The following is a 16,375-nucleotide window of genomic DNA, read 5'->3' as shown; positions in this document are numbered from 1 at the left end:
CCTGGATCGCGCCCCACCACGTCCTCTACTCACAGCAGTACTAGCTCCTAAGGCTCCAGAAATAGCTGGCGTAGTGGTAGTGACCGACCCACCAGTTAACAAAGGACAACGGGGTCGAATATGTCCAGCCTGTCCATAATGATGATAGGTCACCTCCTGAGTACCAGGACAATCCCGAGATAGATGTCCTTTTCGACCACATGAATAGCAAGTTCTTTCCTCCAAGGTAGGCCGTCGAGTAGATCCTCCGCTACTAGTGCTGCCTGAAACCGCTGCTGGCCTCCCGGTGCTGATAGAAAGTGATGCCTTACTAGGTCCGCCCGAACTCTGTGAGCTGGATCTGCTCGGAGCTGCACCAGAATTGGCACCACCAGCATAGGGGTGAAACCTTGGTCGATAAGATCCAGAGGGTCCACTCCAACTCGAACCACCTCCTCGCGGATGCCCATCCAAGCGACCTGGACGTCTGGCCACTCGATCCTGCCGCTGAGAATACTCCTCTAGTAGATCTCTCTCGGCTATCCCTGCGTTCTCCACTAGCTCCGCATAAGTCAGGTTTCTTGCCATGTTCACCTGTTTACGGACCTCAATCCGTAGCCCCATCTTGAATTGCTCAGCTCTGGCAGCATCATCTAGTACAACTCTAGGGCAAAAGCGGGACAGGGTATTAAACCTTTCCTCGTACTGAGCTACAGTCATATTCCCCTATTTTAACTAGGTAAACTCCCGTGTCAGCTCAACTCGGAGGGATGCTAGAAAGTATTTCTGGTCGAAGGCATCAGTGAACGCCTTCCATGTGATGTACTCTCCCATAGGCCGATCTGGCATCAAGCGCTCAGTGGCCTTCCACCACTCTTCCGCTTCCCCATGAAGAAGAAAACTAGCGAAGGTCACCTGCTGATCCTCTGGACATCTGAAAGCAGTCAGGATCTTCTTCACGTCCATAAGCCACCAGTTCGCCTCCATGGGATCAGTCGTGCCACTAAACACCGAAGGATTTAGCTGCATAAACCGGTTTAGTGGCCACGAAGACCCCCCTCCAGCTTGATCGGCTATAGTGAGATGCTCAGACAATCCACTCAGCGGGTTTGTCCTGGCCGCCGTCATGCGTTCGCGAATTAGTTCCTCAATGAACCTCTCCTGCTGTCTGACCAAACGCCCGAGGGCCTCTACGCTGCTGGCTGAAGCATCAACGGTCGGCTCATCAACTGGAGCAGAAGCTCCCTCAGAAACAGTCGCACGGATCGATCTAGTGCGTTTAGGCGACATTCCTATTAAGTTCAAGATAATTTATTTAAAATTTTTAAAATTACACCTACATGTCTCTAACATTCTTATGTCCAAACTATCATGGTCTTTAAACTCCCTAAATCAATATGTGGACTGTACCGTAGAGAACTTGCCAGATTATGGTAAACCTATGCTCTGATACCAAGTTGGAACACCCACTTCCAAAAATTCACGTGTTCTTCACGTGGAGCATGTTCACGTGATTCCCACGTGATCGGTCAGTGAAATAATCTCACCAAGTATCTGAATAAGTCAAGAAATACCATAATAATCCAACAAATAATCCTGAATTATAATATCACAGGCCTCAACAAGCCTCTAGGAATACAAGTCCATCACAAATTTGCTAAAACATAAATACCCTCGCAGGGGCTAAGTCCAACTGAAATGATAGAATAAACAAATGCTAAAAATAAGGAATGAATCTGCTACTCCTCGATGTCCGCATTCTCTATAATCATCTCTGAAATATTTCCACCAAAAATGGCGGTGAGCACGGGGCCCAGCAAGTAAAATCTAATAATAATCGAAGAATATTACATGATAAGTAAAAATGCAACTCATAACATGTCAGGAAAAAATGTACATTATGACTTTTAATAGCTTTCATCATTATAGCTTATTTTACATAGAAATCCACACAGGAGTCGAGTCACAATAACATATCTCACATAGCATCATAAAAATCGAGGGGGACTAGTCAACTAGTGGTATTATCGCCCATACATGCCTGACGACACTGCATATGACCGGTTGTCTGTGGCCATCAGACTAAGGACCCCAGTCGTAGGCCCATCAACACCGTTCTAGTAATTATCGCACAGAGCGAAATCATCACATACAGCTGGTAAGAGCACACTGCTCAATAGACGCCCTGACCCTACGTCCTCGGGTACCGCTAAAACTACAATCCCTTCCTCTCAATCATCTTTTCTAATACCATACTAGTCAAGTCTCCAACTAGGGCAGTGTAATCACCTGAATGCTCCACCTGCTACCGACCTCAGGTGTAGGCCGCTAATATGATACTATATAATATACACTCTACCACTAACCTCGGATTGAGTAGGTAAAAAGGGCACTGCCTAACTGGGACTTGACTAATAGTGATACGTGCACGTGGTGCCATGACTTCTATTATTTATTTAACATAATCATCACAATAATAGATATTATAAACAACATAGAGTCTATCATACATGTACATTAAGTGATAAATAATACAAGTAAGAACTGACATGTAATTAAATGCAAATATGAGATGTCATATAAGTTTCATAAGAAAACGACATTTAACTATCACAGATAAGATATGACATAAGCATGCATTTTTAAAGACTATTATAAAAATTCTACTCGCCTGCAGCCCACTGGACCAGAGGTAATGGACTGGGCTCAAGAGCCCAGTCTAGCAGGGTGAGATGGTGGACTGGGCTCCAGAGCCCAGTCTGACAACAAATAAGGAGGTGGGCTGCGAGGTCTCCCGCAGCCCACCAGAAATCAAGGGGTGGACCACCAAGACCTTAGAAAAAAAAGGGGACTGTGGACTTGGGCTGCAACGCAGCCCATGCCACAGCCCACAGAGAGAGAGCGGTGGGGGGCCCAACCTCCACCCTCTCCTCGTCTCCTTGACAGAGAAGGAGAAACAGAGGAGAGGGGTGTTGCTGTCGGTGATCCTCGTCACCGGTAGCCCCCCCGGCTCCAGCAACTTCTCCCCAAGTTGACTAGTTCGACTTGGGCGCAGGAGTGGATAGAACCTTCGGCTAGTGCGGCCGGAGGGTAAGAGTTGAGGAACTCCATGGCCGGCGGCCATGGAGTTTTCAACTCAGAGCTAGGTGGGCTCGAAGCCCTCTTCTCGGGTACCCACCTCTTTCAAGTGAAGAGGTGGGTCGGCCGAGGTTGACGAGTGAGGCCACCACCGCCGCTGGTGGCCGTTGGTGCCAAAGAAAACCCGGCGGTGGGAGGCGACATGGCATCGCCTCCCTCGCGCCCCGTGGGTACCCAATTTGGGTACCTACAGCAAGGGGGAAAAACAGGGAAACTTCTCGAACCGGTGGGTGGTTGACCCGAGGTAGCCGGTCGGCGTATTTCTCCGGTGAAAGCAGACGAAAATAAAATCCTAATTACGCATGCTTAACTAGGCTATTTTCAAATTGAAATAAAGAGGGGATGAAGGCTAACCTGACGATCGATGTGAGAGGTTTTGGTTGGCTGCCGGCGCTCCGGTGACTCGCTGCCCGTGACGAAAACTTCGGCGGCTCAGGAGAAAAAAGAGAGTAGGGAAAAGCGAAGAAGGGAAGATTCCGAAAAGAAGGAACTCGAGGGGGAAATGGGTGGAGATTAAATAGAGAAGAGGTGGAGAGGGCAACGGAGTGGAGTTAACTCCACTCCGGCGCACTTCTCTCCCACCTCTCGCAACTAACTGCGAGCTGCGGTTAGGGTGCACGCGCATGGCGCGTGCGCTTAATATTTTTTTTTTTTTTTTTTTTAATGGGTGTTACAGGTTTGTAGTCTTGCCCTTGTGCACTTAAACTATACTATTGAGAAAGATATGAACGATTGCAATACTAGCGAGAAATAAAGATTATATTAGGATCATGCATGTGTTTCTCGATGTGATTGGTTGAATATCTTTAAAATAGCAATGAATGTTATCTCTTGCGTATCTCTTTTGAAATGAAGTATGCCTTCAAATAATCCACTCATTAAAGTTGTCGCATTAAAATGGGAGTATGACTTGAGAGAACATGTATTTTTAGAACTTTGATTTCTTTTCTATTTAATGTTTAGAGAAAAACACCTTGAAAATAAGTATAACATAATTATTCAATTCTTTCGCATGTGTAGTTGTGAGAAACTTTTAAAAAGTAAAGCAAAACAAATTGATTAAAAACATAGTGAAATAGGAAGTATTTATAATGCAAACAGATTGTCTACGCTCTACAGGCATTTTTAGCTTGAGGGCTGCTGGAAGTGGTACTCCGCACCTGAGAACTTTGATTCGATGACATGTCTAAAAAGAAATTTATGTAATCTGGACTTTCTCCAAGAGCTCGAAGAGATCGTGGAATCGGTGGCGTGTTAACTTCAAGAAATCCCTCTAGGATTTGGACAATTTGACCCATTGTTGGCCTAGAAAACTCATCGTCTTGAATGCACCAGCATGCTACTTTACAAGCTCTTTCAAGCTCTTCAAAGTTGGCACCACCATCTAACCTGGGATCTAACAAGCCCTCCAGATTCCCTTCCATAAGTTTGGTTGCAGCAAGTGTAGGGAAGAAAGATGCTCTTCCTCCCTCCCCTTGCTCTCTGTTTCTCCTGCCAGATATAATCTCGAAAAGCATCATGCCGTAGCTATAAACATCAGCTTTTGCAGTGATAGCCACACCGGTTATCCACTCCGGCGCGAGATAGCCTATTGTTCCTCGCAGTGTAGTTAAAACTCGGCTGAAATCTCGGCCTACAAGCTTCGCCAATCCGAAATCCGCCACTTTTGGAATAAAGGATGCATCCAAGAGAATGTTCTCCGGCTTAATGTCGCAGTGTATGATGCAGTCCCTGCACTTCTCATGCAGATAGACTAGTCCTCTTGCGATTCCAAGAGAAATTTGGTACCTTGTGTTCCAGTCCAAGACCGTCGGAGTGTTCTGAAATAGCGGCTTGTCTAGTGAACCATTTGGCATGTACTCATACACCAGTAGCCTATTTGTTCCTCCAGAGCAAAAACCAAGAAGTCGAACCAAGTTAAGATGCTGAATTATTCCAATCGTGCTAACTTCGGCTCGGAACTGCTTCTCTCCCTGATTAAGGCCATCAAGCTTCTTCACAGCTATCACAGTTGAATCAGGTAATAATCCCTTGAAAACAGAACCAAAGCCACCTCCCCCCAATTTCTCCGCAAAGTTCTTTGTCACAAGCTGCAGATCGCTGTACCGAAATGCCACGAGAGCACCTCCGGCTGTCTTTGGTATTCTTTGAAGCCTTTGTCTCCGATGTCGCCAAACTAGGATGAAAATAACTGCGACGCAAGTAAGAATTGCTGCAGTTCCACCAACAGCCGAACCAATTACAAGTCCACCGTTGCTCTTGGAACTAGAAAACTCTGAAGCAGCGAGGCGAAGGTTAAGAGTTCCTCCCCCAGTGCCATTATATTGGTCTTGTAAATTAAGTAAGTCACCATACCATAGAGAGCATCCACTGGCATAGGAATAGGCAGTACAAGAGCAGTTGCTTAGGCAAGCCAATTCACATTCTTCAGCAGTCCTAGCATCTGAACTCTGAGAATTATCAGGCAATCTCACACTATCCAGAGTATAAAACTTATCCTTCCGCGTCTTCATCCCAAAATGTTTAATGTTGCATCGCAATGGAGAATTCCTTACACATCCCCCACTGTGATCACTCAAAGCCCAACCACTTGCATCCCTTTCGCTGAATCCCTTTAAGCAGTTGCAATTGGGCAATGCATTCTCACTACAGCTTCCAAAAGGCCCACATAGAGCATGAACTTCACACTGAGTTCTTGGCTGTGAGCAGAACAGTGTCCATTCCAGTGAAGTCTCAATCCAAGTTAACTGCTTGATTTGGCCAGAGGTATCCATGATAAGTCTGGAGGTGATTGAGTCATCTTTAACAGAGTATGTGAAGTAGCTCTCTTCTGAATTGTTCACAAACTGGAAGTCGTAGTTATAGCCCGCTGCCATCTCTGGGACCGAGCTAAAGATTTGGCCATTCCAAGCCCCACTAGTCCAATAGTCCCTAGTTTTGTTCCATCGTATGAAGCATTGGCTAGTCCCATTCGGGTCCAGCTCAAGGGAGAAGATCCCGGGAGCTGGGTCTTATTAATTGGGTCGTGTTCGGGTTTATGTCAATGACCCGCTTAACCCGTTTAATCCGTTTAAGTAAACAGGTCGGGCGGGTCGGATGGGTCGGGTGACCCGTTTAACCCGTTTAATTTTAATATTGTATGAATTATTAGGATTGTATCTGTGTAATACACCATTTATATATAATAAATCAGTAAATATTAAATTTTATATATGATTTGTATTAAACGGGTTAGACGGGTCGTGTTAGTATGTCGTATTAACTTGACCTGTTTATTAAACGGGTTAGGCGGGTCGTGTCGTGTTACCCGTTTATCAATCGGGTCGTGTTCGTGTTACTAAATGCAACCCGTTTATTAATCGGGTCGTGTTCGTGTCAAGATAATGTTGACCCGACCCGAATCCGCTTAACTCGACCCGATTGTCACCCCTATCCAGAAGTAAGTCTCCAATGAAACCCAACGGCTAGGTCCGAGAAAGGGCTCCAATATCAAGACTTCTAAATGCGGGACCCTGCTTGCATTTCTTTGGGTCATTTACTTGGGTCGTTTTCTCAAGTATACTGGGGACTTCGATGGGAAGGGGTCTCCGATCAGCACCGTTGAAATGAATGAATCGACGGTGTGATGTAATCGCTGCGCAGGATGTCAATTTCTTGGTTCCGTTCTATCAAAGGTAAACGAGATATTTCTTTCCCTCGTTAAATCAAACATTTGATTGGGAAAAAAAAATGAAGACCAAAATGCATGGAAAGTCACGTATATCGAGATTATTGACCATGACTTCAATTGCTCTCATATGGCAGTTGACCATGACTTCAATTGCTCTCATATGGCAGTTGACTCAAATGACATTGACTTGATTTATAAATTTAAATTACAGTGTTATTATATAAATATATAATGAGAAAAATAGGTGGTAGGAGTATAAATATATAATGAGAGATGGTAGGAGGCAAGATATATATAAAAAGATTGAACGGAAAAATTAGAAAAAATAATTGAGCTAGCATTTTTTGCTTTGCAGCACGAGATATGTGGATGGAGATATATGGGTGGTGGAAAGATCATATATAATGTTTAAAATAACTTGCTATGAGATGAAGGAAAAATCTAAAGTAGCTACTGTAATTCTAACAATTAAATTTGTACCTCTAATCTAGAATAGAGAATTTTAGTATTTACTTGTAATCTAGAATAGTAGTATAATAGTTACTTTCAATGTGCCGTAAAGTTGAGGTAAACTACAAATAGGAGCAAAAATTAATTAAATTACTTTCAATGTGCCATAAAGTTGAGTCAACATACAAATAGGAGCAAAAATTAATTTAAATAATTTTGATTCGACATATTAAATACCCACGTGATATTCACGTGATTTGTTAGTCAATATTTTTCATAAGCTCAACAAGAAAAAAAAATTTAATATAAAATACAGGTTATAATAAGTCTCTAGAACTACATGTTCATACAAATTAAAAGTATCAAACCCACCATGAGTACTAATAAATATAAATAATATAAATAAAAATAACTAATAATAGCAGCATCTACTCCATAATAAACTCGTAGACTCCTCTAGATGTGTAATACATTTTCCTAAAAGGTGATGAGCTCTACGCTTAACAAGCGTAATCTACGAGTAATGTAAAATGTAGTAATGGTATAAGTTTTGCTCAAGAAAAATATGACAACAAAATGTAATCCAAATAAATAGTAGGCCAATCTCATTTATCATCTATTAATGGCTTATCATATCATATTATGCAATTGCATGTCATATTATAGGCTCATAGAGAGCATAACTAATTAATATTCATCATATCATAAACTCATATAGAGCAATCACATTATATATTATAAATCACACAGAGTAAATACAAACAATAAACAATAATAAATAACTAGCAATAACATCGCTCATACATCACCGAGACACTACATATACTAAGTTGTTTGTAGCTATCGAACTAAAGACTCCAGTTGTAGCCCATATCGATCCTGATATCTCCTATCTCTCTTATCATTGCATGTAGCGAAATCAATAGCACATAACTTAGTAGTACTCTGCAATTCTACGGCATGGAGTATCATTAGATCTACAACATCTACCTCATATGCATAAGTTCTTATCGTAATCATCATGCCATATTCATCATTATTAAAGCACACATAATTTTATGATCCATGTAGCATATCATCAAAAATATAGTAAGAACATAACATAAAAAATAAGAATGTGATAAATATTATGCATATCATAATATATAATACTACACATAACATTATGCTTTAGTCTACATTATTCTTAGGCTACGAAAGATTCACTTAACTAAGACACATATCTAAACTACGACAAGCTCTTCTCAAATATCGGGTGTCTCTTGTCTGTCGATATCAATTTTGTATGGTACTTATCTACCAAGTAATTGTTATTTTTAACAAAAATTTGAAAAAAACATTTGTAATACTCTTGAGATACTCTTGCGGGTGGCGGAGTATGCTCTGAGTCTTCGAGCATGATGTTGAAACCAAGTACTGGGTGTTGACTGTGCACAGTGGTCTAATATGATGATGACGTATAGAAATGACATTGATGATTGAGATGTTGAGAAATGCATATGATTTTATTATCATCGGATTACCTGATTATCGAGTGGTTAATATATATCATATATGGTTGCATTTGATATCATAGCATGGTCATGGTCGGCATGCATCATATGTCATATTTGATAGAGAGTTATGATGATCATATGACATGGAGATTTGTTCATTCATTATCGAGGATTATATACTTTTATCAGTATGACATGTTATCTACTTTTTATTTATGTATTATTGAGGATACATTCATATAATCATTCATGACATAATGCTCTTTCTGATTCATATTATCCAGTACATGATTTACTCTCGATTTGGGATCACTAATTCGGGGTAAGGTCTATTCACTGAATCTTTTGCTCATGACTCCTTTATTTTTTTTCTAACTCATCAAATATGTGGTACGTGATAGCGAATCGAGATATCTTAAAAAGATATTTTAGAGTGCTGATGAGGTAAGCTATAGATGCGACACGGCATAGATGATAGTTTATATAGATATTGAGTTGTACTAGTATTTGATATTTATACTCTTTTATATTAGACGATGATTTGTATAATACAGGTCGAATCATAGCGTACTCTTGTATTAGTTGTTTTAGTTATATCTTGATGGTTTGTTGTGGCTTGTGTGGATTTTGACAGAGTAGGTAGTGGTATAGTATGTATTATTATAGACTTGGATATTTATATGTTAACAGATTTATTTGATTGATAGTATGGTTTATTTGGCGATGGATTATGTGATCATGGATATGTTAGCAGGTGTTATTTGATGATGTCATGATTATATATGCACAGGAGAGTATCTGTGCGTGACAGGCCCCACCCAACCTGTTGCGTGCGCCGCGCGTGCCGTGTGGGCACGTGGGCTTGACGTGCCCGTGCCGGGTGGGAGCATTACAGATTTGAACTGTAGCAAGGACGAAAACATGGAATAACGTGGGTGATGGTGGTGGTGACAGATGGAGTGGATGTTAGGGTTATGGATAGGTATGGAGATGAGTGTGGATTGTGGAAGTGATTAAGGAAAGTAGACGAAGGGAATGAAGTGGTCAAGATTCCCAAAGAAGAGTAGTGACTCGACAGACGAGGGAGATTATAAACAAAGAGAAACCTTGCCACCGGTAGATGTGAAAAGATGGTGAAAAGGGTGGAAAGAGGAGTCTAGAGAGAAAATAGGAGGCAAAAAATCAAGAATCCAATAGCATAATAAAGTTGGTTGCCTTCCACATATTTATAGAGGCTAGCAAATAAGTCCTAAAACAAAATGAAACCCTAATTCTAGAGGATTCCTGTCGATCGCGTTCGAACGCGCCTGATCGCGTTCGAACGCACTAAAAAAAAAGCCCCATCTCTGGATGTGCGAACGCGATACAGACGTTCGAATACCCACGTTCAAACTCACCTGACCGCGTTCGAACGCACAATATGTGTTCTCTGTATTTACGAACCTGATACAGGCATTCACAAGGGCGTTCGAACGTGACCCCACCTGCGTTCGAAAGCGATCGACATGAATTTTAGTCTAATGAAATTAAATACCTAATACAATAAAAAAAGTTTCTAACTAAGTGTATCACTACTACTCTGTCTATAATTTAAAACACTTTCCAACAGATTATCCAGGTAAGAATTCAATAAATATGCCGAGAGCTACTAGATTCTTGGTCAACAGACGAAATCAACCATGTAGCTAAGGGCTTGAAGGACTTCGATAATGTTCTTACTTCAAACAAGGAAAGATAGAGAAAATAATAATTTGAAAACGATAGCTTCAGGGACTGAAGTCTGCCCTTCGTTACACAGCAAATTGAAGATCCTAACTGAAAGTTCATTTTTCATCATTGTTGCAAATAATGATGCAGTTTACTATATCTCTAATGGTTTAATATGCCTCCATTAGCAAGCTCGCGATACATAGCTTCATTAATAATTTTCGATGATAACCACGTCAACTAAGTACTCTTTTACCTACATGTTAGAACTCAAATTGGGCTCACTTTCGTAGCTTAAACACATAGGAACACTGTCAGTCTGAAACAATTAGAATGTTAGACGAATATAAGCTAATATTATATTTGTCAATAATAACAATGAAAAAAAGCAGAGGCATCAAGCTGGACAATAGGCATCAAGCTGGGCCTCATCGTCGGGTACTTAAAACAGAAATCAACTTAATTAACTACTAAACGGAATGCTGTTATTTCACCTTTACAAAGGGAAGTTAACAAATGACAAACATCATGAAGCATAAGGAAATACAGTACCGTCTATTGAGATCAAGATAATTCTATACATGTGAATGTACTCAAAATGATACAACCATTATTTACAAATGAGTACGAACGAGGATCTTCATCATATTGCATTAGAAAAAGTAGAATAAGTGCTACACTACTCCACACTGGACAACTGACATATGAGAGCAAATGATTCTTATGGTGATTACTATCTAAAATATATGCAAGAAGCTTAAATGATGAGCAGCTTGAAGTATATAAGTTTACATGAGTACACTTAGATAGTATATAGACACGTAATAGGGCCTCATCCTCGGGTACATAAAACTGATTGCCTACATGCTTTTAGCTTGGGAGCTATTGGAAGTGGTACTCCGCACCTGAGAACTTTGATTCGATGAAATGTCTGAAAAGAAATTTATGTGACCTGGACTTTCGACGAGAGCTTGCAGAGATCGTGGAATCGGTGGCGTGTTAACTTCAAGAAATCCCTCTAGGATTTGGACAATTTGACCCATTGTTGGCCTAGAACTCTCATCATCTTGAATGCTCCAACATGCCACTTTACAAGCTCTTTCAAGCTCTTCAAAGTTGGCACCACCATCTAACCTGGGATCTAACAAGCTCTCCAGATTCCCTTCCATAAGTTTGGTTGCAGCAAGTGTAGGGAAGAAAGATGCTCTCCCTCCCTCCCCATGCTCTGTGTTTCTCCTGCCTGATATAATCTCAAAAAGCATCATGCCGTAGCTATAAACATCAGCTTTTGCAGTGATAGCCACACCGGTTATCCACTCCGGCGCGAGATAGCCTATTGTTCCTCGCAGTGTAGTTAAAACTCGGCTGAAATCTCGGCCTACAAGCTTCGCCAATCCGAAATCAGCCACTTTTGGAATAAAGGATGCATCCAAGAGAATGTTCTCCGGCTTAATGTCGCAGTGTATGATGCAGTCCCTGCACTTCTCATGCAGATAGAATAGTCCTCTTGCGATTCCAAGAGCAATTTGGTACCTTGTGTTCCAGTCCAAGACCGTCGGTGTGTTCTGAAACAGCTGCATGTCGAGTGAACCATTTGGCATGTACTCATACACCAGTAACCTTCTTGTTCCTCCAGAGCAAAACCCAAGAAGTCGAACCAAGTTAAGATGCTGAATTGTTCCGATCGTGCTCACTTCGGCTCGGAACTGCTTCTCTCCCTGATTATGGCCATCAAGCTTCTTCACAGCTATTACAGTTGAATCAGGTAATAATCCCTTGAAAACAGAACCAAAGCCACCTCCCCCCAATTTCTCCGCAAAGTTCTTTGTCACAAGCTGCAGATCGCTGTATCGAAATGCCACGAGAGCACCTCCGGCTGTCTTTGGTATTCTTTGAAGCCTTTGTCTCCGATGTCGCCAAACTAGGAGGAAAATAACTGCGAGGCAAGTAAGAATTGCTGCAGTTCCACCAACAGCCGAACCAATTACAAGTCCACCGTTGCTCTTGGAACTAGGAAACTCTGAAGCAGCGAGGCGAAGGTTAAGAGTTCCTCCCCCAGTGCCATTATATTGGTCTTGTAAATTAAGTAAGTCACCATACCATAGAGAGCATCCACTGGCATAGGAGTAGGCAGTACAAGAGCAGTTGCTTAGGCAAGCCAATTCACAGTCTTCAGCAGTTCTAGCATCTGAACTCTGAGAATTATCAGGCAATCTCACACTATCCATAGTATAAAACTTATCCTTCCCCGTCTTCATCCCAGAATGTTTAATGTTGCATCGCAATGGAGAATTCCTTACACATCCCCCACTATGATCACTCAAAGCCCAACCACTTGCATCCCTTTCGCTGAATCCCTTGAAGCAGTTGCAGTAGGGTAATGCATTCTCATTGCAGCTTCCAAAAGGTCCACATAGAGCATAAACTTCACACTGAGCTTTTGGTTCGGACCAGTACAGTGTCCATTGTTTTGAAGTCTCAATCCAAGTCAAAAACTTGATTTGGCCAGAGATATCCATGATGAGTCTGGAGGTGATCGAGTCATCCTTAGCGGAAAACATGAAGTAGCTCTCCTCTGAATTGTTCACAAACTGGAAGTCGTAGTTATAATGCGCTGTCATCTCTGGGACCGAGCTAAAGATTTGGCCATTCCAAATCCCAGTAGTCCAATAGACCCTAGTTTTGTTCCATTCTATGAAGTATTGGCTTGTCCCATTTGGGTCCAGCTCAAGCGAGAAGATCCCAGGAGCTGGGTCTTCTGAATTCTTCCAAGAACGAAGCCTCTGGTCGACTCCACTCACCTTGTTGAGCCCAAGCTTGGTTCCAGGGAGCCACGTGTTTGTTGGGTAGTCTATACTTTGCCAGAAAACCTTGGAACTATTAGACCCATCTCTCAAAACAAGATTTCCACTGTCAAGGATCACAGCAACAGAGGAATTGGATGTTATATATGCATTTGTAGACCAAATTATGGACTCGGGCTGACTGAGGAGGACAAGGTTGCCATCATCGGAGATCCTGAGCTCAGAGGAGGAAGGGTCTGCAATTGGGTTCTCTCGATTGGCAACCCAAACTGATGTTTTCTCTGAGATAGTATTATACCAGATTCCTATGTACCAATTTTGGGAAGAGTTACCTATTTGGAAGAAGCTGAGAGCAAATTTACCACCTTGGGAGGTGAGCTTCTGGGTCCCGGACAGTGATTGTTTGGAAGAGATGGTGTCACTTGCAAGGAGGAGAGGAGGTTGGAAGAGAAGAATAAGAATGGAGAAGAAGAAGAAGAAAGTGAGCCATGGATTGCTTGAAGCTACCATCTTCGGGGAAACAAACTGGGAGGAGAGAAGGAAGAAGATGGCCACTATATTAAATTGTCAGGATGCAGGAATATAATATATAGCTATCTGGAGAAGTTTTTCATTTTACTCCCTATATTTTCATAAATTTACAGTTACTTTGTGACTTATTGGACTTTATATTTTTTTTATATATCAGAAAAAAGAATATTCGATTTAGATTTTCTAAATTACCCTTTAGAGATATAGGAAAAGATTTTATAAAAAAAGAAAAAAAATCCTGATGTAAATGCAAAAGATAAGATGTGAATCATAAATTCATAAAGACATAGGGGGTGAAAGGTGAAACATAATATTTCTATTCTTAATCAACTCTGGAAGCGACAAATTCCTTCTTCCTTTGTTGAAGAGAATCCTATCTAGAAGTAAGTCTCCAATGAAACCCAACAAGTGCTCCACCAATAATAAGACTTCCAAAGGTTGGACCCACGCATGCTTTTCTAATTGTCTTCGGATTGTCAAATTCCTGGGCTGCATGAAGTCATTCCTTCTGCTATGTAATCTGTTGGAGGACCACAAAGTAGAGTTCTCCGATCACGACCGTTAGATCGAATAAATGAACGGTGTGATGTAACGCTTCTTAGAACGTCAATTTCCTGGTCCTTTTTGGCGAAGGTAAAGAGAACTTTTTTCCTCGTTGAATCAAACATTTAACAGGAAAAATTAAAGACAGACATGAGATTTTTGACCATGATTTGAGCGTGTTACAGGCACTTTCTATTCGCATGATTATAGTGTTAGGTTTTTAGTGTTGGCAATTGTATATAAAATATGCTAAGTGTTTTTATACATGTAAATGAGCATTTATATAAGTCTAGAAAGTATTTGGATTGAAAAATTGGAAGATCAAAGAAGAAGGGTTTTCGTATTCACACCGCATTCGAACGCGCTCTCAGAAATTCACATATATAGAGAGAATACATTCAGGTCGTTCGAATGCGAATACAGGCGTTCACACATATAGAGAACATGTTCAAGCCGTTCGAATGCGTGTGTATGGAGTTCGCACATACACATATGTTGTTTCTGCCGTTCGAATGCGTGTGTGGGGCGTAGCAAATTATGTTGACAGTTAACGGGTTACACTAGTCTATATCGAATTACATAGGTGATTACATAGGTACCTATAGAATTATTTAGATATATATCCATGGAATTACGTAAGTTGCTAGCGATTGATTTACGTTCATATCCAACTAGTTACGCAACAAATTACGTGGGTGCACAAAAATACAAAATATTAATATAAAACCTAAGGATTGACTTAATTGCAACCCTATGTGAATTTAAAAAGAGTTTATCATGCGACTATAACTAGAGAACTTACGGAAGACAAGAACAATACAAATCAAAATTTATGTTGATAATGAAATGAATGGAGAAGATTGTTGAGGGTAATATATATATATGTTTAGGGTTTATTAGAAATGAGATAAATGATTAGTGATGACGAAAACTAATGTTGAACAAGTATTTGATACTTACAAGAACACAAAATTTGTAACATCCAAAAAAAAAAAAAAAATAGTGCACACATGTCCGACACTTGCACTAAGCTTAATGGCACACATGTGTGCCCCTTTTCTCTCTTCCCTCATCTCTTTCTTCTTCTCTCTCCTTCCTTTTCGTTTTTTTCTTCGTATTTTTCCTTCTCCTCACCCGTAGTTGGTGTTCCTTCTTTCTTCTTCCCATCGCTCCGAAGTGCCGCAAAATCACTGATCCCATGGATCGAAGCATCGGAGCTCCCTCATTCTTCAGATAAGTCTGATTTATAATTAGTTATTTAATTTGAGTTTTTTCTACCAGTGTTTCCTCCTATCGCTTTCACCATGATTCGGCCAATCGACGGCTTCGTGCCTTGTCGCGTTAGTTCGGTGAGCTTCCCCTTTTTGCGAGGATGCCCTCGGTGGCTTCCTTCGGCGCCCTCGTGGATTGAGCCGCCAGGCAGCCGAGGCAAGGTGGATTGAGCCGCCGGGCAGCCGATACGGTCAGCTCGGTTATGGTTGGGTTCATCGGCAGCTCCTCCCCAATTTGAAATTCCTACATAGCTATTTTCTACACTTGGTTGGGTTGAGTCATGAGACATTTAAATTGAGTCTAGTCTATTTTCAGCTTTACTTGGAGGGCAAGTTACTTATTATGGGTAGCCACTATATAAGGTGTGGTGAGTACCGCATGAAAGAATATTCGCCCCCCTCTATCTCTCTTTTTCCAAATTTCCTTTCATTGCTAGTCTCAAACAAAGGCCACCAGCTGAACCCATCCTTTCCCCTCTAACTTCATCTCCCCCCCCCCCCCCCCCCCCCCAAGCCCCAAACTCTCTCCTCACTTTAGCTCACCGAGCCCTATTAGCATCTCATCTTCATCTTCCTCACACCATTGCAAGCCCCAAAGTGTAACACCCCAATTTAAAAAAAAAAAAATCCCATGACGCACGCGTGCGTCACAAGCGCCTACCACCGCCCCGTCCTCTCTTCTCCTTCTTCCTCCCCTCCCTTGCCGTGCACGCCACTTCCCTATCTCCCTTATCTCCTTCCCATCATCGCAGCCATCCCGATCCTCCCCCCATTTTCTCCTCCACC

General features: G+C 41.6%; 2 protein-coding genes across 2 annotated transcripts; both read right to left on the bottom strand.

Annotated features, from left to right (window-relative positions):
* Positions 1-4,223: 4,223 nt before the first annotated feature.
* On the bottom strand, positions 4,224-6,178 carry LOC140758668 (G-type lectin S-receptor-like serine/threonine-protein kinase At2g19130). The gene has a single exon (XM_073094911.1). It carries the CDS (start codon positions 5,991-5,993, stop codon positions 4,224-4,226), a length of 1,770 nt encoding a protein of 589 aa, XP_072951012.1. The 5' UTR covers positions 5,994-6,178.
* A 5,034-nt stretch (positions 6,179-11,212) lies between these two features.
* On the bottom strand, positions 11,213-13,754 carry LOC140758667 (G-type lectin S-receptor-like serine/threonine-protein kinase At2g19130). Its single transcript, XM_073094910.1, has one exon. The coding sequence runs from the start codon at positions 13,752-13,754 to the stop codon at positions 11,301-11,303; it is 2,454 nt and encodes an 817-aa protein (XP_072951011.1). The 3' UTR covers positions 11,213-11,300.
* Between the last annotated feature and the right edge of the window lie 2,621 nt (positions 13,755-16,375).

This window comes from Typha angustifolia, chromosome 4 (genome assembly GCF_048772165.1).
Source record: "Typha angustifolia cultivar Huaian chromosome 4, ASM4877216v1, whole genome shotgun sequence".
In the NCBI taxonomy this organism is placed as follows: Eukaryota; Viridiplantae; Streptophyta; class Magnoliopsida; order Poales; family Typhaceae; genus Typha; species Typha angustifolia.
This window is presented reverse-complemented; position numbering and strand designations above follow the sequence as displayed.

What these genes read in the sequence shown, in the direction of transcription:
- LOC140758667 (XM_073094910.1), bottom strand. Translation starts at nt 13,754, where the DNA reads ATGGTAGCTTCAAGCAATCCATGGCTCACTTTCTTCTTCTTCTTCTCC.
- LOC140758668 (XM_073094911.1), bottom strand. Translation starts at nt 5,993, where the DNA reads ATGGCAGCGGGCTATAACTACGACTTCCAGTTTGTGAACAATTCAGAA.